At 46.2% G+C, this 22871-nt stretch overlaps 1 protein-coding gene across 5 annotated transcripts in view; it reads right to left on the bottom strand.

Moving 5' to 3' along the window:
• VANGL1 (VANGL planar cell polarity protein 1) overlaps positions 1-22871 on the bottom strand; it is a 64531-nt gene that overhangs the window by 33370 nt on the left and 8290 nt on the right. For 2 of the 5 annotated variants that reach the window (XM_075000553.1, XM_075000555.1), the window contains exons 2-4: positions 19217-19466; positions 17570-17696; positions 12299-12906 (exon numbers count right to left, since the gene is read on the bottom strand). In XM_075000553.1, coding sequence (XP_074856654.1) covers positions 12299-12906; positions 17570-17696; positions 19217-19287 — 806 coding nt within the window. In that variant the 5' untranslated portion in view covers positions 19288-19466. Of the gene's footprint in view, positions 1-12298; positions 12907-17569; positions 17697-19216; positions 19508-22438; positions 22589-22871 lie in introns of all 5 variants that reach the window. The other 3 variants (XM_075000552.1, XM_075000554.1, XM_075000551.1) reach the window with 3 other exon arrangements.

Raw genomic sequence — 22871 nt, 5'->3', positions numbered from 1 at the left:
GCTGTCAGTTTGCAGAACTAAAAGAAAGGGAAAATCTCTGCAGACTAAGACATGGTATTTCCTTTGTTACTTCTCTGTCTGCCCTTCCAGAGGTCGCCTGGTAAGAGGAAGAGAAAGCCAAAGATTAATAATTGACTGTAGGCCCTTCACCTGTGAGTACACATTTTAGACTGTTAATAGTTAGAAGTATTCCAAAAATGTGAAACCATCACTCCAGGGAATAAAGGTCACTCCCCATTCTCTGTAGTAGCAGAGAGCAATTGTTGTAGTGGCTGGTGTGCATCACACACACTCCATGTCCATGTTACTGGGATGCAAAGCAAGAGAAAAAAAGAACTCAGGCTCCCTGGCAAGGTAGAGGCTGCAGCCCATGAGCTTGCAAGGCCTGGAGGCTGCATTATCACCTCTCTCAGGCTTAATCCACACTACAGAGCTATTAGTGACTCGGCCCACAAAATACTTCTACCCCCTATGAGCAGGGTTCACACAGTCAACAGGAGCACACCCCTAACTGGCAACTTTGGGGCTGAGGGGGTTAAGCTCCTGGGAACAGCAAAAGTTGTCATTCAGTTGCCAGTGTGGACAACGCCTAACATGTCCTGTTTCAACAGAGCATCAAGAACAATTAATACTACAACAGCACATTTCAGGAGAGCATCCCATGGCACTAGCTTTCATTACCCTAGCTTCACTTCCACATGTATGAGATAGAGAAACCGAGGCATAGATGTGATATGATCACATGACATTATAGGTTCACACAGTGGATGGGGCAGAGGCAGGAATAAGACCCAGAACATCTCTGCTTCTTACTCTCTCCCGCAGCCAAATCAGTCTTTGAAAGCAGGAGTCCAACTATAGATTTGTTTTACAAGTCACTATTTATAAAAACTCTGAGAGGTAAGTCTGTGCAATAAGGGAGTACACTGGGAATACCCCCACATTCCACCTTCTTTGGGGATTGGGTGTCTCCATGTGGTAACATGAGGGAAAACTGTATCTTACGGCCAGGTCACTGTCAGATCTCTCAGAAGTGTTTCTGAACAAATGTTCCTCAGAACACTGGTATTCCATGAACAGCTTGCAGGTGTGCCGTGAGGATCTCTCACTTTTTTGATCTCACACACTGATGGTCTATATTTTCTGTTATTAGAACCAGATATGTTACTTCTTCAGTACTATGATACCTGAGTAAATTACTTCATTTTGGTTTTGCTGTATATGTTGCTGGTTGGGTTGTTTCGTTTTTTGGGTCTGATAACTTTTTTTGGGGGGAGGAGGGGAAGAACATTTTCATAGGTGTTCCACATAAAACTTATTGTCTCAAAAAGTTTAAGAAACACCGTCGTAGAGCACTCACTTGTAACAAGAGGAAGAGGGTAGCACCAGACTTTGCTGTTTGATTTCAGCACTACAGCATGCTCCATTTGACACCAGCACTGCTCCAACTGCCTTAAGAATGCCTGATTCTCCCTGAGGCAGTGCACAAACACAGCCTGCGTCAGAGCAAGCTGCCAGACAGCTCAATCCTCATAAAAAGGAGCTAACTTAAGAAAGAAAATCTCCTACCAACATTCATTTCCAGCCCACAATGGCAGCCGCTGGGGAGGCAGCAAGGATTTTTAGAGAACGCTACCCCTGAGGTGCCCAGAAGGGTCGAGAACAGAACGGGTCTGGAGAGAGAAAAGCTAGTCTCTCACAGTTGTAGTACAGTGGTGAACATGAGCATGGGGAAATCTGGGCTGCCATTGTTTGTGCTGGGCTCGTTCTGGAGTCAGGAAGACTTCAATCTCTAGGGCCATCAGTTTGGCACTTTTCATCAACACGGAAAGGCTACGTTAGGGCTAGCTCCAGAACTTCAGAGAGACCTTTGCCTGCTCGGTGGCAATGAGTGTCTCTTTAGCAGAATGAATCAGCTCCCTAGAGGAAGTTCTGGGCTGGCTAGCATGACGGGGGAAGAAGGGAAGAGTGGGGAGACATGGGAATGAAAATAGCCGAGAAGAGCCGTATTACACAGAGATGGGGAGGGTTGGCTTTGCTTTAGAACACCCTCAAAGGCTACCAACATGAATATTTTCGAGATGATGCAAGTTAGTGGAGGTGTGAGCAAGCAGGTGCCCTATTCCACATAGGCTACTGGGTTTGGCTGCGGATTTAGCTGTGCTACTCATTCCACTGTGAATATGCTCAGTCCGTTGTACTTACCGCTACAGGAGGGCCCGGTCTCCGATACCACAGCTTAACACATTTCAAATTACTAATACAATACAGAGCTCAGAGTAATCACATCTCATGGGTCACAGCAAAGCCTGATCACGGCAAGAGGTCTGGCAGACCACACTCTCCATCCCTGGACAATTTTAAGTCAAGATTATATGTTTTTCTAACACATGTACTCTAGTTTAGGGGGTCAGCAACGTTTCCAAGGTGGAGTGGTGAAATTTGACCTCTGTGTTTGCTCTGAGTGCCGGTGATACTTTTTAGAGTCACTAATAGTCCTACTTACAACAGCTTCCTTAATAAATAAAGATGCAGTGCTTTACCGTTTGGATGGTGGTTTGTAGCATTAGATGGTCTTTTGTTCATCCCCAGGTGGCATGGCTTTGAGGACGCTCCCAGCTGCGAGGAGGAGCGGTGGGGCTGAGCTCATGCCTCAAGTGCCGATGAAAATCGACTTGCATGCCACTGTCGGTACCTGTGCCGGGGTAACTTATTCCTGTTGTAGTTCAAACAGGAATCAGTCCATGGAAGTCCTATGGCCTGTGGTCTGCAGCAGGTCAGACTAGATCACATTGGCCCTTTCTGGCTTTATAATCTACGAACCTCAGCGAGAAACAAATTGGCCAGATACGTTAGTGAGTTGCTTCCGCATCATTTGTGAGGATCATGGACACAGCCCTGCGTCGAGAAAAGGATAGTGTAATGGGCTGCTGCTCTAATCTGGGCCAGTAAGTCCTGTGATGGAAAAGAAGGGTAAGAGGTACGTACTGCATGAAGAACCTGCAGTTGGGACCTAGAGACAAACTGTCAAGGAAAAAAAGTGTCAACGTGATGGGACAGAAAGCAGAGTTTTCTATCCAGTTCAGACGATGCACAAGTATTCTGGCTGACTAAGAGCATGTCACTCCTTAAGCGTTGCCTACAGTTAGTGAGCCACACTTAAGGAAAGGTTTAAACATGCAGACTTTGGTTTGAGGAACCTACTTCCCTAGCTTTTGTTCCTCTTCAGTGGCTTCTCCTCCCCACCTGCTCCAACCACGCTGGCGAATTATGCCTGCTCCAGCCACGAGAGGGGCCGGGATAAAAGAGGCAGCTTATCAAACTAGCTCCTTAAGTGCTGAAAACCCAGAAAGAAATTTCAGGAGTGCCTAGCCTGCTGTTTGTTTAGGCTTGAGCACTGATGAAAGAAGATGATTGCACAGAATACAGTCAGAACAGAAGTTGCACAAGCTGGTCCTCTTACACAGCTCTGCCATTGCACATTGCTTCTGCTCTGCGTTATGGTATATGGATGTGGGTGGCCATTTGCCACATGACACTATGGACAGTTCTTTCACCTTCTGTCACAGTTGGAGGAGAGCTCTCCCTGAAGCCTTTCATGTAGCTAGCTGTGGTAATTGCATCAGCTCTTTTGTTGATCACTGTGCTTGCAACAGCATCTCCGACCTGGAGGTCTCAATGACTACTAAGCAGAGCTGTATTCGGAAGAAAGAGACGGGCAGAGTAGTAGCAGGCGAGGATGATACTACAACCAGTTTCTTTCTTGGCCTCTACTCCAAATAAGGTCAGGTTAAGTACCCCACATAGCTCTCAGCAAGGATTAAACTCTGTCCTTGCGAGGGGATGGGCAAGAATCTTTCTGACATCATAGCGCTTTGCAAGTACACAGGCTCTCTGGATAAAAGACAACCAAGCCTACATCTGTTCGTGTGCACTGCACTGCAAATGTTGTAATCCAGCGACAGTCAACCCAGGCTAGTGAGTGGGCTGCATAAGTGGCCCTCCTTCACTTCAGTGAGCCACGAGATTGTTGTAACCAGGACTGTCTCCCAGGACAGGCTAGTTTTGCTCATTGCAGTTGTATACCTGGAGTTTGCGGGGTGTGCTGACTGAACCGGGGTGGCATTGTGATTGGAAGCAGAGAGAGTGCATGGCTCTCACCGTCAGCGCCATGTGCAATCAGCACATGCCTCGCTTCACATGCCTGTCACTTTAGTAATACCAGTAGGAAAAATATCTACACAAACAGAACGCAGCGGGATCTGGCAGCCCTGCAGGTGGGCAGCGGGAAACACCACGTCTCACAGGCCACACATCGATGGGCTGCAGGATGCCCACTGTGGCCGGATGTTCAGTAGCAACTAGACTCAGACTCGCAAGCTAATACCATAGGCAGCTTGTTTCAAGAGTTGATCCCATAATACTAAGAGGTGAAAGGCGAGGGCAGGGGTGTGCTCCCCACCACAGACCTGGCATTGTACTGCCCCACAGAACTATAAATAGGCAACCATGCACAGTGGCACCAGTCCCTCCCTCGCTGCTTCTTGTTCTGGGCAGTCTTGCGCCCCACCCACTTAACAGGGTGGAAATAGAGCCCTCTACGACCCACTAATGGCCCTTTTTCACCCCAGTCATTCCAAGAGAATGCAGGCGTCTGACACTTGTTCTATCAATTCTATCAGTGTTTACACTTATGAAACCATTCATTTTCCTGGTCTGTCTAGACTAGCACTGCTCTAGGGGGAGTGTGCACGTGAGGGGCGGGGTGGCGGGGGGCTGGAGAAGAGAAGAATGCATATGAATTTGAATGAAAGAGTAAGTTTAGCAGCCTGATTAAGAATGAGAGGGCTTTTAAATAGGGACTTTGCTAAGAATTTACAAGGTATCCAGAAAATCTGGGGAGGAATGAGACTGAAAGAGCAACAAATGAAAGGACTTTGTGATACAAATAAGAAAATTAAAATAGTAACACACCAGAATAGCGGCTCTGCTGATAAAGAATTCTTGATTTTTCCTTCCCTCCCCCTTCCCCTTTCTGTGCTCATCCTTCTTTCCTACTTTCATTGCTACAACCTCCTTCCCAGTCCAGTCAGGCATGTTTCACAGGTTTTCCCTTTCTGAGTTTTGTTTACCTCTCTTCTTTCTTTCTCCCTCTCTGTATCCATGTGCATTTGCTGAACTGGGTTGCAAACAGCCCTTTTGTTATGTTCCTCTGCATCTTAAGCGATTTCACCATTATAAGCAGTGCAGCAAACGTTACAAAATAAACAAATGCAGATGAGCTTATGCTTGGTTGCACAATTACAGAAACACCTCCACCATCTACCTTCATTACAAATGCATCTCCCTTTTGCCCCAGCAAAAATCACAGAACAAGAGGGCCCTAAGCTGGGCAGCTGAACTTGACATCTTAGGAACATCTTAGGTCCCACACCAAAGGCTTTTATGTAAATTAGGTGGTCATGGGATAGGAGGAAAGGTCCTTTCATGGATCGGGAATTGGTTAAAAGACAGAAAACAAAGGGTGGGAATAAATGGTAAATTTTCACAATGGAGGGGGGTAACTAGTGGTGTTCCCCAGGGCTCAGTCCTGGGACCGATCCTGTTCAACTTGTTCATCAATGATCTGGAAAATGAGGTAAGCAGTGAGGTGGCAAAGTTTGCAGATGACACCAAGTTGTTCAGGACAGTCAAAACCAAAAGGGATTGTGAAGAACTACAAAAAGATCTCAGCAAACTGAGTGATTGGGCAGCAAAATGGCAAATGAAATTTAATGTGGGTAAGTGTAAGGTAATGCATGTTGGAAAAAATAACCCAAATTACACGTACTACATGATGGGGTCAAATTTAGCTACGACAGATCAGGAAAGGGATCTTGGAGTTATAGTGGATAGTTCTCTGAAGACATCCACGCAGTGTGCAGCGGCAGTTAGTAAGGCAAATAGGATGTTAGGAATTATTAAAAAAGGGATCGATAATAAGACAAAAGATATCATACTTCCCCTATATAAAACTATGGTACGCCCACATCTCGAGTACTGCGTGCAGATGTGGTCTCCTCACCTCAAAAAAGATATATTGGCATTAGAAAAGGTTCAGAAAAGGGCGACTAAGATGATTAGGGGCTTGGAAAGGGTCCCATATGGGGAGAGGCTAGAGAGACTGGGACTTTTCAGTTTGGAAAAGAGGCGATTGAGGGGCGATATGATAGAGGTATATAAAATCATGAATGGTGTGGAGAAAGTGAATATAGAAAAATTATTTACCTTTTCCCATAATACAAGAACTAGGGGACACCAAATGAAATTGATGGGTAGTGGGTTCAAAACTAATAAAAGGAAATTTTTCTTCACACAGCGCACAGTCAACCTGTGGAACTCCTTGCCCGAGGCGGCTGTGAAGGCCAGGACTCTATTAGGGTTTAAAAAAGAGCTTGATAAATTTTTGCAGGTCAGGTCCATAAATGGCTATTAGCCAGGGATAAAGTATGGTGCCCTAGCCTTCATAACAAGGGCAGGAGATGGATGGCAGGAGATAAATCACTTGTCTTCTGTTCTCCTTCTCTGGGGCGCCTGGCATTGGCCACCGTCGGCAGATGGGATGCTGGGCTTGATGGACCTTTGGTCTGACCCAGTATGGCCATTCTTATGTTCTTATGTTCTAACTGGTTTGCTCCTGCTCCAACACTTCAGCTAACCTCCCATAACAGGAGGGGGAAGTAACATGAGCCTGCCGTAGCTCAGAAGGAGCGGAGAGAAGTTCAGTTCCTCGCCATTGAGAGCCAGTGCTGGTGGAAAGATGTCCATCAGAACCTCTGCGGATGGAACACAAGGTTTGTGACAAGCCTCTCTACAGAAAGGATCTGCCTGCCTCCCAGTTTTGGTTTTTGCATTGGAACAAAACAAAACAAAACCAACCAAACAAAAACCCCCAACAACTCCCCCCACCCCCATGCTTTCAGTTTTGACAGTTAAATTCCTCCTGCCCCCCCCAACCCCCTCCCCACACTGACCAGCTCACTTTGGAGGTGCAGTGAAAAACATTCAGAGGAGATATGTTAAAAGCTCTCCCCAACTTCCACCCCACCCCCAAAAAAAACCAACACATGCTGGACGCTCTAGGGAAAGAGACAGAGATGGACAAGCAGAGCTCAAAGCTGCTGAGAATGGGTCAAGAAAGACAAAACGAAGACCGGGGCAAACTGATTGGCCGTACCCTGCCAGCTAAATGTAACTGACAGAAAACATGTGCTCTCCTCCAGCAGCAGCGCCATGACTTCTCCTCGTCCAAGCCCACTAAAAACCCTGGGAGAGTGACAGGGACATCCCTCGCACAGCAAGGAGAGAAGCCCTAAAGCAACAGCAGAATGGGCGCACACTGCTAATAGTTAAGAGGATGGAGACCAGCTCTCCAGCATGTGCAGAATGCTGCTCCCCCATCCTCAAACAGCTCATCCTGGTCTACGCTCACTGTGGGATATGATTCACAGCTGTTCTCAGTCGGAAGCCCCCTACTGATTTACCCCTAGAAGCAGACATGGACCACACCTCTTTACTCCTGCTCCCCCCTGTCCCACTTACACTGGCATATAAACCTTCCTCTCTCGGCAACTCTGCCATCTACAACCACCTCCCTCTGCAAACATCTTTGTCTTTTTCAGCTGTAGGTATTTTTCCCCAGCTGATACACTAGACCCCAAGATGCACATATCTCCGGTTAATGCCACTCAGAGGAGTGGGGGAACTGACCAGCCCTGCTGCGGTTTCCCAGTTCCTGGCAGGGGCAGCAGCTGATTTGGCTGCCACCCCTGGCTGAAGAAGTTTCTCCGCTCCTGTCAGTGGTGGCATCTCTGGAAAAACGTCTCCGGTCAGCAGCAGCAGCTGAGTCAGGAAAGGGACCAGTGCAGCAGCAAGGAAACTGACCAGCGTTGCTGCCTAGTCTGTTTCCTGGCTACAGCAAGCACTGGGGAGCCAAGAACCAGGAGGCAGCTTGGCTCCCGGCTTCCCTCCACTGCTGCCTGGTCAGTTTTCCCACACCTCTGAGTGGCAGAGAGCTGGCGCCTGGCAGCCTGGAGCCAGGCGCCAGCTCCCCGCCACTCAAAGTCGCATTTACCCAAGATGTGCAAGTCGAGTGTGCATACTTTGGGGTTCTACTGTACCTGAAATTGTATAATATAATGGCAAATTAATGGAGTATAAGAGCTTGGGTCGGGGCCATCTTCATCATGCATGCATAATGCTTATCACTCTGGAGTCCTGACTACAGGCTGAGACATCAAAGTGCTACTGCATTACAAATAAGGAACACTCACTACTTCGACTCTCAGAAGTTTCTTTTAAATGCAAATTTCCCAGCCATTTTCAAGAGACTAATTTGCAAAACTGCAGACAGAGTCCCTGAAATTAGGAGCAAAGAGCGCACCCTGACTATTTGCTCATGCATGGACTTGATTTTACAACTTAAGAAATCTTGTCCCACAAATTCCACAACACACGAGTTGCAAAGTTATGGAATTCCACAGTTCTCATAGGTTCAGGATAAAAAGTAAGCCACGAATCAACAGTAAAAATGCACATGTACTTAAAAACCTACTGTAACCTAGTTTAGCCACAGTAATGACAGACTTCATTACTGAAAGTCAATGGCCTACCGCCCAATCCTGTGGTCAAATCCACAAAGGCATAAGGGTCCATCTTTGAGTAAGATAATGAATATTCATCTGTGCCAACAGATAGGGAAAGGAGCATAGTTTGTGACAAAGTGTGGAGTTTGGGGAGGTTCTACTGCAACTCTACACTTAGCTAAGTTTCTAGATCAAACTGTTTTTGATATAGGATGTGAAAAAAGTGGGTTGTAGACAGCTGAGAGCCATTTTTCGCCCCTGGAAAAGTTCTCACAGACTTTTTTCAATTTACCCAGAACTTCATAAGACTCTTCTTTGCCGCCGGGCCATGCAAGTTATTGCTATTAGTGATGTGCAGCCCAAAAAACAAAACCAACCAACCAACCGGTAGAACACCAACAACCAAATAAATCAGGTTTCCAACAGAAGACCTGCTACAAGTTTAGTTTAAAGATTTATGCAGATGCTTAACCTTCAGTATAATCTCCGTGAGACTATGCGCATCTATGGGGTTAGTTTAAAGCATGTTTGCTAGACTGTCTCTGACTAGGCTCTACTGTCTATGACTACAAATATTTGATTGCCTACCATTTCGTATTTAAACACTCAAAAGCAAGAATTCCACTTTTTCTTTAGGGGAAAAAAATAGATATTGCCAAAGTAAATTTTTAAAATGGACCACTCTTCTTCTTGTATTAACAGCATCTTCATCCCCCAACGTATGAAGCACTAGGATACGGATGAATTCTTACTTTGGTTGTCATGCCGCAGTCTCCCTAGTTTGAAAGGTTACTCTGTCCTTTGCCTGGTAAACAAGCTGGCACCTATCACTGAGTTACCAAAGCTCTCATAAAGGCAATAGAATAATTATGCTGATAGCAGCATTATCTCACAGATCTACATGATTTAAGAACAAATTAAGCCTCACTACTTTTCCACTCTGTGTGGAGAAAATACCTGTTTTACAAGGGCAGAGATTTGAACTGAGTTACTCAGAGTCACAGGCACAGCCAGGACCACGGAGGATCAAGCAGCCCAATACCCTGACCACTAAGTACCCCTTCAAAGCAACTCCATTGCTACGCTCACCCTGCAGGAGACTGTGCTCACATACCCACTTAAACCAGCACACACTAATCGCTCCATCTGCAGTAAATCTGTGCATGCCACAGGGATCTGGACAGGATAAATTCAACAGACGTTTAATCTGCACACTAGCTGACAGCATCTTCCCTTTCGTGCTTGTGGTCATTCCCTCCCACAGCCAGAGGAGAGCCATCAACCAGTTCTGACCCATCATTTTCATGGAGGGACGGAACCAGATACAAGCCCATCCCTGCCAAAAAAAAAAAAAAGCCCTAGCCTACCTCACTTTCCCATCTGAGGGAGGCAGGAACTTCAGCACAAGGGTCACATCCTCCAGGCATGAGTCATACACCTAAGGACACCAGATAACACCTTGGAGGTGCTAGAGCACTCAGGAAGGTCTAACAACATATCAGCATCCTGGCCCCATTGGAGACACTTACGAAGAGCGTACTACCCGCCACCAACTGAAGCAGCAAATAATCTAGAAACCAAACTATGTAGTAACAATACACAAAAGCAACCAGAGCTAGCATGTGGAGCTGACAGCAGCTGAAACAGATACTGCAGAGTGCATGTTTTCAATTATCCTAGAAGGAGAGGGAGGAACTGGGCTATATCCTGGGAGCTGTCATGGCAAAAGCTTGCTCATCTGTAGGCCGAGGGCAGTGGTTCTCAACCAGGCGTACGTGCTCCTGTGGGGGTGCTGTGAGGTCTTCCAGGAGGTATGTCAACTCATCTAGAGATTTCCTAGTTTTACAACGGGCTAAAGAAAAAGCGCTAGTGACATCTGTCCAAACTATAAGTTCATACGCTAATGACTTAATACTGCTCAATATACCATACACTGACATGTTAAGTACAACATTTATATTCCAGAGGATTTATTTTACAATTATGTGGTAAAAATGAGGAAGCAACCAATTTTGTCAGTAAGAGTGTGCTGTGACAGGTCTGTATTTTTATGTCTGATTGTGCAAGTCATATTTAAGTGAGGTGAAATTTGGGAGTACACACAGATCTATGGCATGCAGACAGAACCCATTCACCATCATGGAGCCTCAGGGTTAATGCGCAAAAGAACCGGGCCGCGAGCACAGCTCCTTTCCTATCCTTCATCTTGCTCAAAGGCTCGAGCCAATTTAACCGGTTTGAAAAGATTCCAGTCTCACAAGCTGCTGATCACTGAACACAGTTTCTTAAACTACACTCCGCGCAAAGCTGGTGTGCCATGAACGTCTCACAGGTGTGCCGTGAGCATTTGGAAAAATACACAGATGGTCAATAAACTCTTTGATATCCAGCACTCACAGGACCGGAAGGTTGCTACATAATCGTATATTCTGGATAACAGAGAGTACTCACGCTGGGTGGGACAGCAGAGGAGCCTCAGCTGCACTCACACGCCACACAGAGGGATGCAGGGCAGGGCCCGGCACCGATTTCCTCCGCTGCCCTGCATCCCTCCGTGTTGCGCCTGAGTGCAGCCAGCAGGCTCCTCTGCTCTCCCACCCAGCGTGGGTACTCTCCGTTATCCAGAATATACGATTATGTGGCCACCTCCCGGTCCTGTGAGTGCTGGATATCAAAGAGTTCATAGACCATCCGTGTACAGAGGGATGCAGGGCGGAGGAGGAAATCAGTGCCGGGCCCTGCCCTGCCCTGCGTCCCTCTGTGCCGCATGTGAGTGCAGCTGAGGCTCCTCTGCTTTCCGGCCCATTATCTGCTGAGCAGAGGAGAAGCAGCATTAGGGCCGGGGTTTGTGTGTTGGGGCGGCGGGGAGCAGGACAGCCCACTCAGCACTGCCCTGCATCCTTCCATGCTGTGTGTGAGTGTACAGCCGGCAGGCTCTTCTGCTCTCTCCGTGCTCCTGCCCAGTGTCCGCTGCCCAGAGCTGCCCAGCTGAGAGTGATGCCAGTTATTCGAGCGTGCTGCTTAAACCAACAGCAGTTAAACGAGAGTTTACTGTATTTTCTGTGAGTAAAACCACATACAATGTTACTTCTTCATTGCTATGATACCTGATAAAATTACTTCATTTTTTTTTTCCTGTATATGTTGCTGTTTAGGGGTTTTTTGTCTGCCAATTTTTTTGGGGGGTGGGGTGGGGAAGGGGGGGAGAAAATTTTCAGAGCTGTTCCACATAAAAAATTATTATTGTTTGGTGTTCTGCAATCTCAAAAAGTTTAACAAACGCTGACTTAGCAGAAGGACCCTTTCTCCTTGCCACCCAATGCAGGAGCATTTATGGATTCTTACAGGCCTGGAACTGAGGAAATCTGCATTCAATCCCCAGCTCTACTGGTTCTTACCTTCGACAACTGACAGACTCTGTGCCTCAGTCTCGCTATCCGTGAAACTGAAACGTTCCGTTCCTACCCCATGGAGGAGCCAACAGGTTTAATCGTTAATATTTTCCTCACGAGTGATTCCGAGTGCCTCTGATAGGGCAGGGTGTAGAAACCTGACAGATGCCCCATTAACATAACCATGCTGAATGCATTGCATTCTGTGCTATTACACTTGATTGTTATGTAGATTTCTAGCCATTCCCCTGCCCCCTCCCACCCAAGAACTTTCAACCTTACCTCAGGTGCCCCAAACTATAATATCGGGACTCTCCATCTGTCGACCGCACCACCTTGACTGTGAACATGGGCTGCAGTTGCCTCAGCTCCAGCAGCACAATGGCTAGATAGTGGATGAAAAGGAGAGCATCTACGAGAGACACTGCGTACTGTACGATTCCCTGGTAATTGGAGTCCTTAGAGTCCAAGATGCGGACGCCATAGAAGAGCCAGTAGGAAAAAACAAACAGAAATATAAGGACCAACAAGAGGGCCCGGAACACAAACACTCTTGGTATATCCGCCTTCGGCTGACGGAAGAAAAGAGCCCATGTCCCAATCAGAAGAATCAGGAGTTTAAAAGCCACAGAAATAAACAGTCCCTCGCAGACGGTGCCACATGGCTGCAGTTCATCCCGCCACAGAATCTGGGGCAAGAGAATGAAGGCAATGGGGGTAAGGAAGACAAGGAGTCCAAGGACAGCAGCCACTGTTAAACCAAGGTAGCGTTTGCAATCCAAGCCAACACTGTCCTCCAGATCCTTACTGATCCTGGCAATGTCCTCCTGGGAGATGCTGTGCTCTGAGGTGCCTGTGATAGCTGTGGTGGTCTCACCCCAGTTGTCATCCTGAAAGGGAAAGAGAACAAGGAAACATCCATTTATATCAGTTCCTGAAATTCTTCACTTAGCAGCCCGAGAGCCACACAGCTACCTAAGAGAACTTGAAACTTTCACAAGGTATCCGAACAGTACGTATAGAATCTCAACAATTTACTCAGTGATAACAATGTGGAAGGGTGAGATGCAGGGTAAATAGTCTAACCATATTTGGGGTCTTTTCCTACCTCTACAGACCCAAGAGAGGTGATTCAATATAAGAAATTACAAATGGCCACACTGGGTCAGAGCAATGGTCCATCTCGTTCACTATTCTGTCTTCTGATGGTGGCCAACCCTAGGTGCTCCAGAGGGAATGAACAAAACAGATGCTCATCAAATGACCCATCCCCTGTTACCAGTGAATAGAGGCTACGAAAACTGCAAAGCATGGTTTTGTATCTCTGGCTAATAGTCATTGACAGACCTATCCTCCATGGATTTATCTAGTGCTTTTTTGAATCCTTTCCGTTATACTCTTGGCCTTCATCACAACTTTCCATGCTGCTTACTACACCTGGGTCTTCCCTTTCAGTTCCCTGAAAGAAATATCAAATACCCTGACCAACCTGTAGGGACAGCAGAAATTACATGTCACAGCATGAGCGTGAGTAGCAGGAAGGGATTCATGGAGGGAAAGAGATTAGGAGCATCTGCTCCTGCTACTTAAGAGATCTGGAGAGTCAGCCCTGATAAAGATACCTAGAAGCTAATAACAGAGGATTCCCCTTCCCCCCCAGATACAGAACACGCTATAAGTGCAGGAACTAGTGGTCTTCCAGCCCACAAGTACTTATAAGTGCACTGCAGAATCCACCTGCAAGAGAAAGTTTCTTTCAATGGTCACCAATGAGCAGAGGCAATTGCAGTTATACTGAAACCTCATCCATAGTAAAGCTGTGCCCTAAGAGGCTTTACTGTCAAATGATTTTCTCAGTGTCCCTCGCTAGTGGAAGAGCCATTACAAACCTCTCTGCCAAACTGTTCTGGTCCAGTGTTTGTTAAGCTGACAGTCCAACTCGCCAGCAGTGTTTGAGATAGATATTTATAGGTGCTGGGCCACGTGAATTTGTGATATTCTGTGACACCTGTTAGCTCCTATAGCAAAGTACAGGACATGTCCAGTGCTGTTCAAACCTGAAGCCAGCATATTTGAATTAGGCACAATTGCCAAAGTCTCAAATTTAAGTCTATCACAAAGTCCTCTGAAAGTCAGCAATAAAAGGATTCTGACTTCAGAGAACTTCTGCCACAGGTCTCTTCCAAGCTGTTCTTCCTATGCCCAGATGCCAATGTTTGGGCACATCTACATCAGGCAAAGCTCAAGAGTTAATCTGACATGTATGGATCTGACTTGGAGCTCCTGTTCAGGGAGTGACTCAGACTTCTGAAGACTTGACAATTTATATCAATGCATCCCAAGCAGCATTAACGCTTCTAAACAGTGTACTTTGTAGGCAGATTACATCATCCCACACACTGGCACCTTAGAGACTTGTAGGCACCAAGCCAGTCATTAGCACTCCAACACAGGTTTTTGGAAGGAAAAAAAAGCTATCCCAGTACGAGTGTGTCAGTGACTGACAGGAAACATTTTTCTGCATATAAATATGCAGACAAGAGAGTTTCAACAAAGAACAGGCTTAACTTAATTGACAGAGGTCGTGCTGTGTTCTTCTTGTTCTGCGGTTGCAGGGCCTCCATCTTTTCATCTAGTATCTAATAAATTCAGCGCATTCATTTCTTGAAAGAATTACAAAAAAGCATTAAGTCTAAAAGAATGCTTGTAACAGGAGGAGACTGAGGCAGCCTAAACTTTTAGAATAGCTCCAAGAATTTTTCTTCTGATGCAATTTGAGACATTAATACCTCAGGCCAAAAGCACAGACGTTTTTAAAGGAGAGAAAGACCACTCACAGCCAGCATCTTGAAATGGTGTGAGCAGTGCTTTTTTCCTAGAAAAAAGGGTGCCAGCACTCAAGTCTGATGATTCCTCATAGGGGTTAGGTTGTTCAGCTTTAATGCCCTGCTCCCCGTGCTGCCGTGGGACCAGCAGGGGCTCCTGCCCCAGTCCCCACGCTGCTGCACGACCAGTGGGGGCTCCTGCCCCGGTCCCCACACTGCCACACAACTAGTAGTGAAAATTTTTCTGGTGTTCTAACAGAAAACAAGGTGCGAGAACTCCATTCTGATGCATTCTGCCAGAAGAAAAGCCCTGGGTTTCAGCTATGTTGACACTTCCTGTAAAAACAGAGGCCCTGGAAAGGCCTAACTAGTTTTGAAATGGAGTGCTGTACAATAGCACTCCGCTTTTTGTTACAGGTGGAACCTCTCTAATCTGGCACCCACAGGACCTGACTGGCCCTGGGCAAGAGAACTTGCCTGACCATGGGAGGTCAATATTGCCTAGCAGCATTACCAACACTCCCACCGCTGGCTGGGCTCTTAGAAGATATTTAAGGGTAAATTACAGCTAAATAAAAGCACAGAACACCGAGAGCCAGGACTGGTGGCTGTAAACAAACTTTATGAGATCATGGGAAACCTGGCCACACCTACGGTAAGCGGTCATCCCGCTAACTAAAATCATGCTGGATTATGGATTTTGACAGACAAGACTGTTCTGGATTAGAGAGGTTCCACCTCCATATGATGATGCAGCACTTTCCATACGATGATGATCAAAGCATTTTAGACACATACTCTCACTCCCTCTCCCACTCTATAAGGTGGACCAACAGAAGTGCCCTGATTTTACAGACACAGAAACAGTGCCAGAGAGAGGCTAAACTGATTTGCCAAGATCACAGCAAGTTGGGGATAAGACAACACAAAACTTACAAGCCATGGCTCCCAGCATTGCTGTGCTAACAATTCTTGCCATTTTAAAGAGCATTATCAAGAGTACATACAGTCAAGTCGAGTTAGGGGGTAAAAATCTGTGATGAAAAGCTGCTGGAGCATAATGTCTTTGAGTTGCTAAGAGACAGCCCTTCCTGTACTGTTTCTTCATTTTTCTTCATTTTTTAGAGTTATCTGCATGAAGATAAGGGCCCGTTTTTAAGAACTCACCAGCATCTTTTGCCCCACCTGATACAATAAACCTGCCCATTCACAACTGCTTCACTGGCAGTTTGTGAAAGCTATCATCCAAAAAACAAAGAAGTTTTATTCACGTACCTCCATTTGCTACCCTCTGCATGGCATCTGGATGTGCCAACTGCAACTATTAACATGAAAATTGCTGGCAGACACAAGGCAGCAGACTGAGGCTGGAAGTTTACATCAATCTAACTATGTCTGTGGTAGGGTGTGAAAAATCCACACCCATGAACAAAGTAGTTATGCTGACCTAACTCCTTCCCACTCCCGCCCCAGACAGCGCCACATCGGCCGGAGAACTTGGTGTAGAAGCCTGTACATTGAAGCGCCACAGCGATGCAGCATTTTAAAGTGTACACTGACCCTGACTCTCAAGAGTGAGTTCTTGGGTTTTATGTAAGCCATCAGTATTACTCTGAATTGTACACACAGATGAAGTGTGGAGGGTGTATCGAAATACATTCCAAGCTCCTGTAGCCCCTTAGAGACCAACCAATTTATTTACTAGTAATGGAGCTTTTCTGGGTAAGACCCACTTCTTCACCTTTGCAGAAGCCTGCCCTCCTGGGACTATTCCACGTGGAAATTATGTCAGGTTTGTCTTGACGTGTCGCTGCCCTTCACACAGTAGGACTGCTTCAAATCATGGAGTTCCAAAGACAAAAGGGCCTCTGTTCTGATCCAAATGGAATACAGAAATGGTGTCTTTTCACTCTTTGCCTCATCTAGTGTCCATATACCTATTGCATGAACTCAATATTTTGCTGCCACTCCAGTTTCTTATATTTGTTGTACATTGTCTCTTGCTTTCCTCCGCCTATTCATCACCTCAGCGGCCTGTTCTGTTACCTTTGGAAAGATTTCCTTTTAAAGAGCAGAGTTTTTGTTTTTTTTTTAAATGGCATGTCGCCCAGGTGAAAGGTGAGGAGGGCTGGGTAGGATAACTAGCCTTGATCAGGTGGTAAGAACAGCTGGTGTACTATGTTTGGCAGGACACAGCGTGCTGGTGATTCAGTAACAGGTGCTCTTCAGATCAGTACTGAATTAAAACCTTCAGTGTAATCACACAGGACTTGTACTACTGAACGGGATGTCTTCGGAAGAAAAAAATCCAAGATCCTAACAACATGTAAGCTCACAAGGTCCCGTATCTTTTATACAAGAGTGGAGATGTAACTGTGTCATTACATTACTTCCATTAGGAAGCTCTGGCCTTCATATTTTATCATGTTGTGTTCTAGTCCATTGTTACCACAGCCCACCGCAGAAGTGGTTGCACTTTGGTGATTGGTAATGTGATACCCTCCCTATAGGTAGAGAGTTTTGCAAAGCAGTTTGAGGCAAGAAACAACCCCCCAAACAACATTCACTGCAATCAAAAGGGACCCAAGAGCCATACCTGCCTGCCAGGAAGAGTGCAATGAACCCACTTCCATCAGCATGCAAGCAGGAAAAGAGTCACCAAAGCAGAAAGCTCTCCCACGGTCCACACTTTGCCCAGCCACATCTCTGTTTCCTTCCCATTTCTTACCTGACCCTCTTCTGTCCGAGAAGTATCATTCCCCAGCAGCGGTTCCGCAGGAGGCGTCTGGATAGTGACCGATTTCTCTGATCTACTGCCATCTTTACTCCGCGGTGATTTGTGCCTGTCCCGATTCCTTTCCCAAATATAAAGGGCGAGAAGAAGGAGGTTACAGGACCCATTCCCCAGAAAGCATCACAAACATAGCCCTCCCAGCAATATCTACCCACTTCCACTAACTTCCTGCAAATCAAAAAGTGCCCTAGTATCAGTTACCTCAGCAATATCACCCCTTCCAGAACATAACCACCACCCACTATTCCTCCAAGAAGGTGGAGACCCAACGCAAGTCCTTCATTTGCGGATGGTTTCTGGTGATAGGATTGTAAAGAATTCACCACACCGAGGAGCCTGCATCTGCCCTTACAACATAACCTTCTTTCAAAATGCTACGGGATAGCCTGATTCCAGATGACATCTTGCATGACCCTAACTAATCCTCAGGGGCAAGGCACATTAATTCAGTGTTCGCAGAGAGCTGGGTAGTGTAGAAGACAATTCCGGGCTTTGGGGACAAATTAGAAACTTTGCACCTGTTTCTTTCCCTTCTCAATCCCTGGTCACAAATACCTCCTACCCCAGCAACATCAGAAGAGACCCAGAGAAGGGGAATTTCTCTCATGTGTATCCTCAGTATAATCCGACCCAAGGACTCCTCTGGGAGATTTGGAGAGGGAAGAGAGGTGTGCATCAGTAGCCGAGCTGTTTCAAGGGAACTGAGATAGTACTAAAGGGAGCACTGACAGCAGTGTTTAGACCATGAGCCTATGTCTTCACTCTCCAGAAGATCAATCCAGTCAAAGTCAATCTTCTGGGGTTTAATTTCGCACGCCTAGTAGGGACGCGCAAAATCAAACTATTAGTGGCCGACAGGGCACTCCTCAGTCTTGTGAGGAATAAGAGAGGTTGATGGGAAAAACTCTCCTGTCAACTTCCCTCAGTGAGGATAGGTAGGTGCATTGATTGTAGGTAAGTCGATAAGTTGATTCCAGCTACACAATCAACTTTAAGGCCTAGTGTAGACATCACCTAAGCTATTCAGGACAGGGAATGTCCGGGTCCATACAGCACCTAAAACAGTGGGATCCTGGTCTTAGACAGAGCTCACTAGTGGCTACTGTGACACACAAAATAGAACAAAATACAGAAGTATTACGAAAGCTACAAACAAACTTCATCCTTTTCAGCTGTTTTTCTAAACCCCCATATTACTCGCGAAAGGTATACCCTCATGGCAGCCGAGGGGAAGAGAGACTATGGCCCTAGCAGAGAAAAAAAACCAAACAAACAGGTGTGGAAAAAGGAGGAACGCTAAGCATTGGTTTAAAAGGCTGCTCAGTCCTTCATCTAGGGACTCTGTCCAGCCCTTTGTTAATCACTAAACTAACCAACCTTTTTCCACCTCCATTTTCTGTGCCCCTATTTCTAGTTTCCTGTTCATAGCTATTCAGAGAGAAAGTCATCCCATGCTTTGCTTCCTCTGGAGCCTCAGCGTTTTGGTCTGCCAAAGGCTTCCACGTTCTTATGAAAGAGGAAACCTTTCCCTGTGGCACTGCCCAGATTAGAACACTGATTTCTTAACACGAGTTTCCATACCCTTGTCTGTGAGCTTTCTTGGAGTGACCTGAGTAGTGGGAATATCCCGAGTATGTCGATTCGGTATCCATGGTAGCAAATGCCCACCCCCCGCTGGGAGGGGGCACTGATCCCCTTCCTTAGAGGGTGAGCTCCTCTTCTTCCTGACGTGGGGTCCTCAGAGAAAGCACTTTCCTGGATTCTCTCAGCATCCCAATCATTTGTAGCTCCAAAACATCATGCAGCCAGGCATTTTCAACCTAAAGAAACTCTGAGGAGAGAAGAGCAGGTGCTTTACTCTTCAGCACAAACCTAGGAAAAAAGAAACAGATGGAAGTACAACACTGATCTCTGGTCAGCAAAGCAGCCACATTCTTGTTTGTCTTCCTTTAACATGCGTCACACCGAGGCAAACGGCATAAGCGCATGGAAACCTATGCACAGAACCAGATGCGGCATCTATTTAATGAGCAATACATTTTAAAATAAGCAGCATCTACAATACACAATGCAGCCCCATGCCTCTCCAAGTCTCCAGGGGGCAGTGGAATTTCTGAATGCACAGAGGGTGTGACCAGGGAGCGGCAACACAGCCCAGATCTGCAGTGGAGCAGATTTCTGTAACTCACTACTGGAAAACGCAGTTTGAATCTCTACCATCTTGCCTTGGATGTCACTTATTCCTGAGCAATGTAGATGTAAAAAAGGCTACCAAGTCAGAACAATAACAATTTACCCTCCCTTTCCACAGGTATGTGTCAGTACACAAGGAGCAAGGCACAAGAGAATCAGACCTGCCATGCCTGGACCTGTAGTGTTTCATAACTACAAGGTGTGGCCATTTTATTGGCATTACTTACTCTCAGAATATCATAGATTACAAAGACTTGTATCCCCTCACCAACTAGGTGGTATTTGGGTCTTCAATTGCAGCTTTTTAGAAGTCACAGGAGGCAGGGGAGACACTTATGTCATGTCTACTTTACATGCACTCTGGCCAATGCCCGACTTGTCTCCTACAGTGTATTCTGAAGGGCTTTCTGGTGTCAGACATCTTTGTAAACAAGGAGGAAAGGGAATCTGCTTTTGAAATAACAAGGTGTTGGAATAATAATCAAGCGCGGCCAGTAGAGCCGTAGAGTTTTGCATGAGGGACTGGTAGACATAGACTCCTTCCGTTTGGGGGAACTCAGATTGGTACCCTGAATTAGGTTACAAGTTAAATCTATGAACGGGGAGGGGAGCGATTTGCCAGCACTGACCACGCGCACAGCCTAGCTTGTCACTACACAGATCCCCTGACGCTAGAAGAGTAGGTGGCAGGCCTGCAGCTCAAGACTGAGTGCCCTTGGCAGAGCTTGGCTTGAAAAAGGAGGGAACAATCTTATACATTTCCTGCCCAGGCTATTTCTGCCTCTCATCAGCATCATGGCCTTTACTTTCACTGGTGTTACATTTATATACAAGTTGCAAAGTGAGAGAGAGAGAGAGAGAGAGGCGAGCTTGCTTTCATCACATCCTTCCATTATTTTCTGCTCACGGCAATTTTCAAACCACTTCCAACAAATACTCAACATCCTCCAAAAGGAAGAGTTAGCTTTTTAAGCCGTCTGGGATAATCTTTTTAATGCCTCATGTTCTACTTAGCAATGTAAGTGTACAGCACAGACCACATGACAGTGTAGGAAGTGTGCTAAACAAAGAACAAAATGCTGGCCTCACAGCACTCAGAGTCTCATGGAACAAAAGGGGACGATACTGCAAAATATTACAAAGATGGAGGGAGCTGCAATGGAGCAAATAGGTGGGCTTGCATGAGTTATCTGAATGGAAACGGAGGTGGATACGTGCATGTTAATTGGGAACGTGTTGCAAGCATAAGACACAAAGGTGTCCTAGTGAAAGAGGCACAAAGCTGGCAGGGATGCAGGAGAGCAGAGAGAGATGAAGGCAAGAACATAGTCACACAGAGATCTGAAAGTGAGAGCAGGAGGCTTGAAGCAAAGCAGGAGCCGTTCAGAAGCTAGTACAGATGCGTATGCAATGATGATGGTGAGAAGAAAGCACCCCTGGCAAAAAATGATCACTAGCAATCAGCTATAGCCATGATCTGCAGTTCCTGTAAATCAGCAAGACTACCACGCAATAGAGCAAATAGGCCCACTTTTATGTTGAGCCCACTTTTCATCCCTGCAATTAGCAGGGGTCCCCCAAATCAGTCTAATGCAATCCAAACTGAAATTTTGGTTGCATTCACGTGAAAAAAACCCTTTCAGCGTGTGTCAGGAAATAAGCCTGTAGAACGTAAATGGTTTATTAATCAGTATGTAAATGTGAATACAAGTACATAAAACAGTAACATTTCAATAGTTTTAATCAGACGGATGAGCCTGAGACCCAGCTGCCACTTGTGCTGTGCCCCCCTGCTTAACTTTCCTACCCCCATACTTTGCTCACCCCTGCAACAGAGAAGAAATACCCTGAATTAGGCAGACATTGCAATTAAGAAGCCTGGGCTCATTATTTCCCATCACAAGTGATGGCCTTACTCACATCTACTCTTTTGAGGACATCCATCCCCTCTACTAATACACATACTTCTAGGATGGGAGCAGCCAAGGGGGACAGAAGAGACAGCTGTATGTAGGTCCAAGGAGGGGTAAGCATCCCTCGTACAGGTTGAGCCTCTCTAGTAAAGGAACCTTGGGACCACACTGGTGCCGAATGAGAGAATTTACAGAACCAGGGGAAACTAATATTGCCTAGCAGCGTTACCAACACTTCCACTGCTTACTGGTCTCTTACAAGACATTTAGGGGAAAATTAGAGCTAAAAACAATAGCACGGGACACTGAGAGCCAAGACTGGAAACAAACCTTATGGGCCACACTCACAATAAGTGGTCATTCAACGAACTAACATCATGCTCCTACCTCTCAGAGGCTCTCTATTCACTGTGCAAACACTCATTACTTAAATCTCACAGCCGTTCTGCAAAACTAGTATTAGCCTCATTTTACAAATGGAGAAAATGAGATACAGAGGGCAAGTGGCTTGCTCAGAGATCACCCAGCAACTCAGTGCATCTCCTCCTTGTGTGTTAGCAGTGGTGCTTCTATTAGGGGAATAGCAACAGAGAGAATACAAGGCGTATTGCTTTACAGACCCAGTGATCTCCATTGAGAGTCAACATAGCATTTCAGCAGACGGACATTATAGCAAAATTACAAAGTCCTTCCTCACATGAAAAAAGAGCAGGCAGTTCCCATTCTCAGGTGGGGAGAGGTGACAGCAGGGATCAAGTGGAGAACACACCTCTATCAGGAAGTATTTTAATTAGGCTACCACAGAAGCACCCGGGCAAGCAGGCTGGATCCTGCCAAGTTTCTTTTTCTGTGGAAACAAGAGCAACGGTTTTGAGGTGGCTCCACAAAATGTCAGCGAGGGAGCCCCCAAAAGCAAAACCTCTTGGATCATAACCAACAGCAATACCCTTAACGTGAGAAATCTGCAACACCTCACACTCTGGGCCACATCACACTGATGGTGAAACAAAGTGCCCAGCTAATGTGGCAGCAAGGCTCCCATGAAATGGGCACTGCATCCTTTTGAATTCAGTTAGAAAAGAGAGACCACTGGTTTTGCCAATTAGCCAGCTAAGGGCGTCCAGACTTTG

The sequence above is a fragment of the Carettochelys insculpta genome, chromosome 1 (genome assembly GCF_033958435.1).
Source record: "Carettochelys insculpta isolate YL-2023 chromosome 1, ASM3395843v1, whole genome shotgun sequence".
Lineage (NCBI taxonomy): Eukaryota > Metazoa > Chordata > Testudines > Carettochelyidae > Carettochelys > Carettochelys insculpta.
This window is presented reverse-complemented; position numbering and strand designations above follow the sequence as displayed.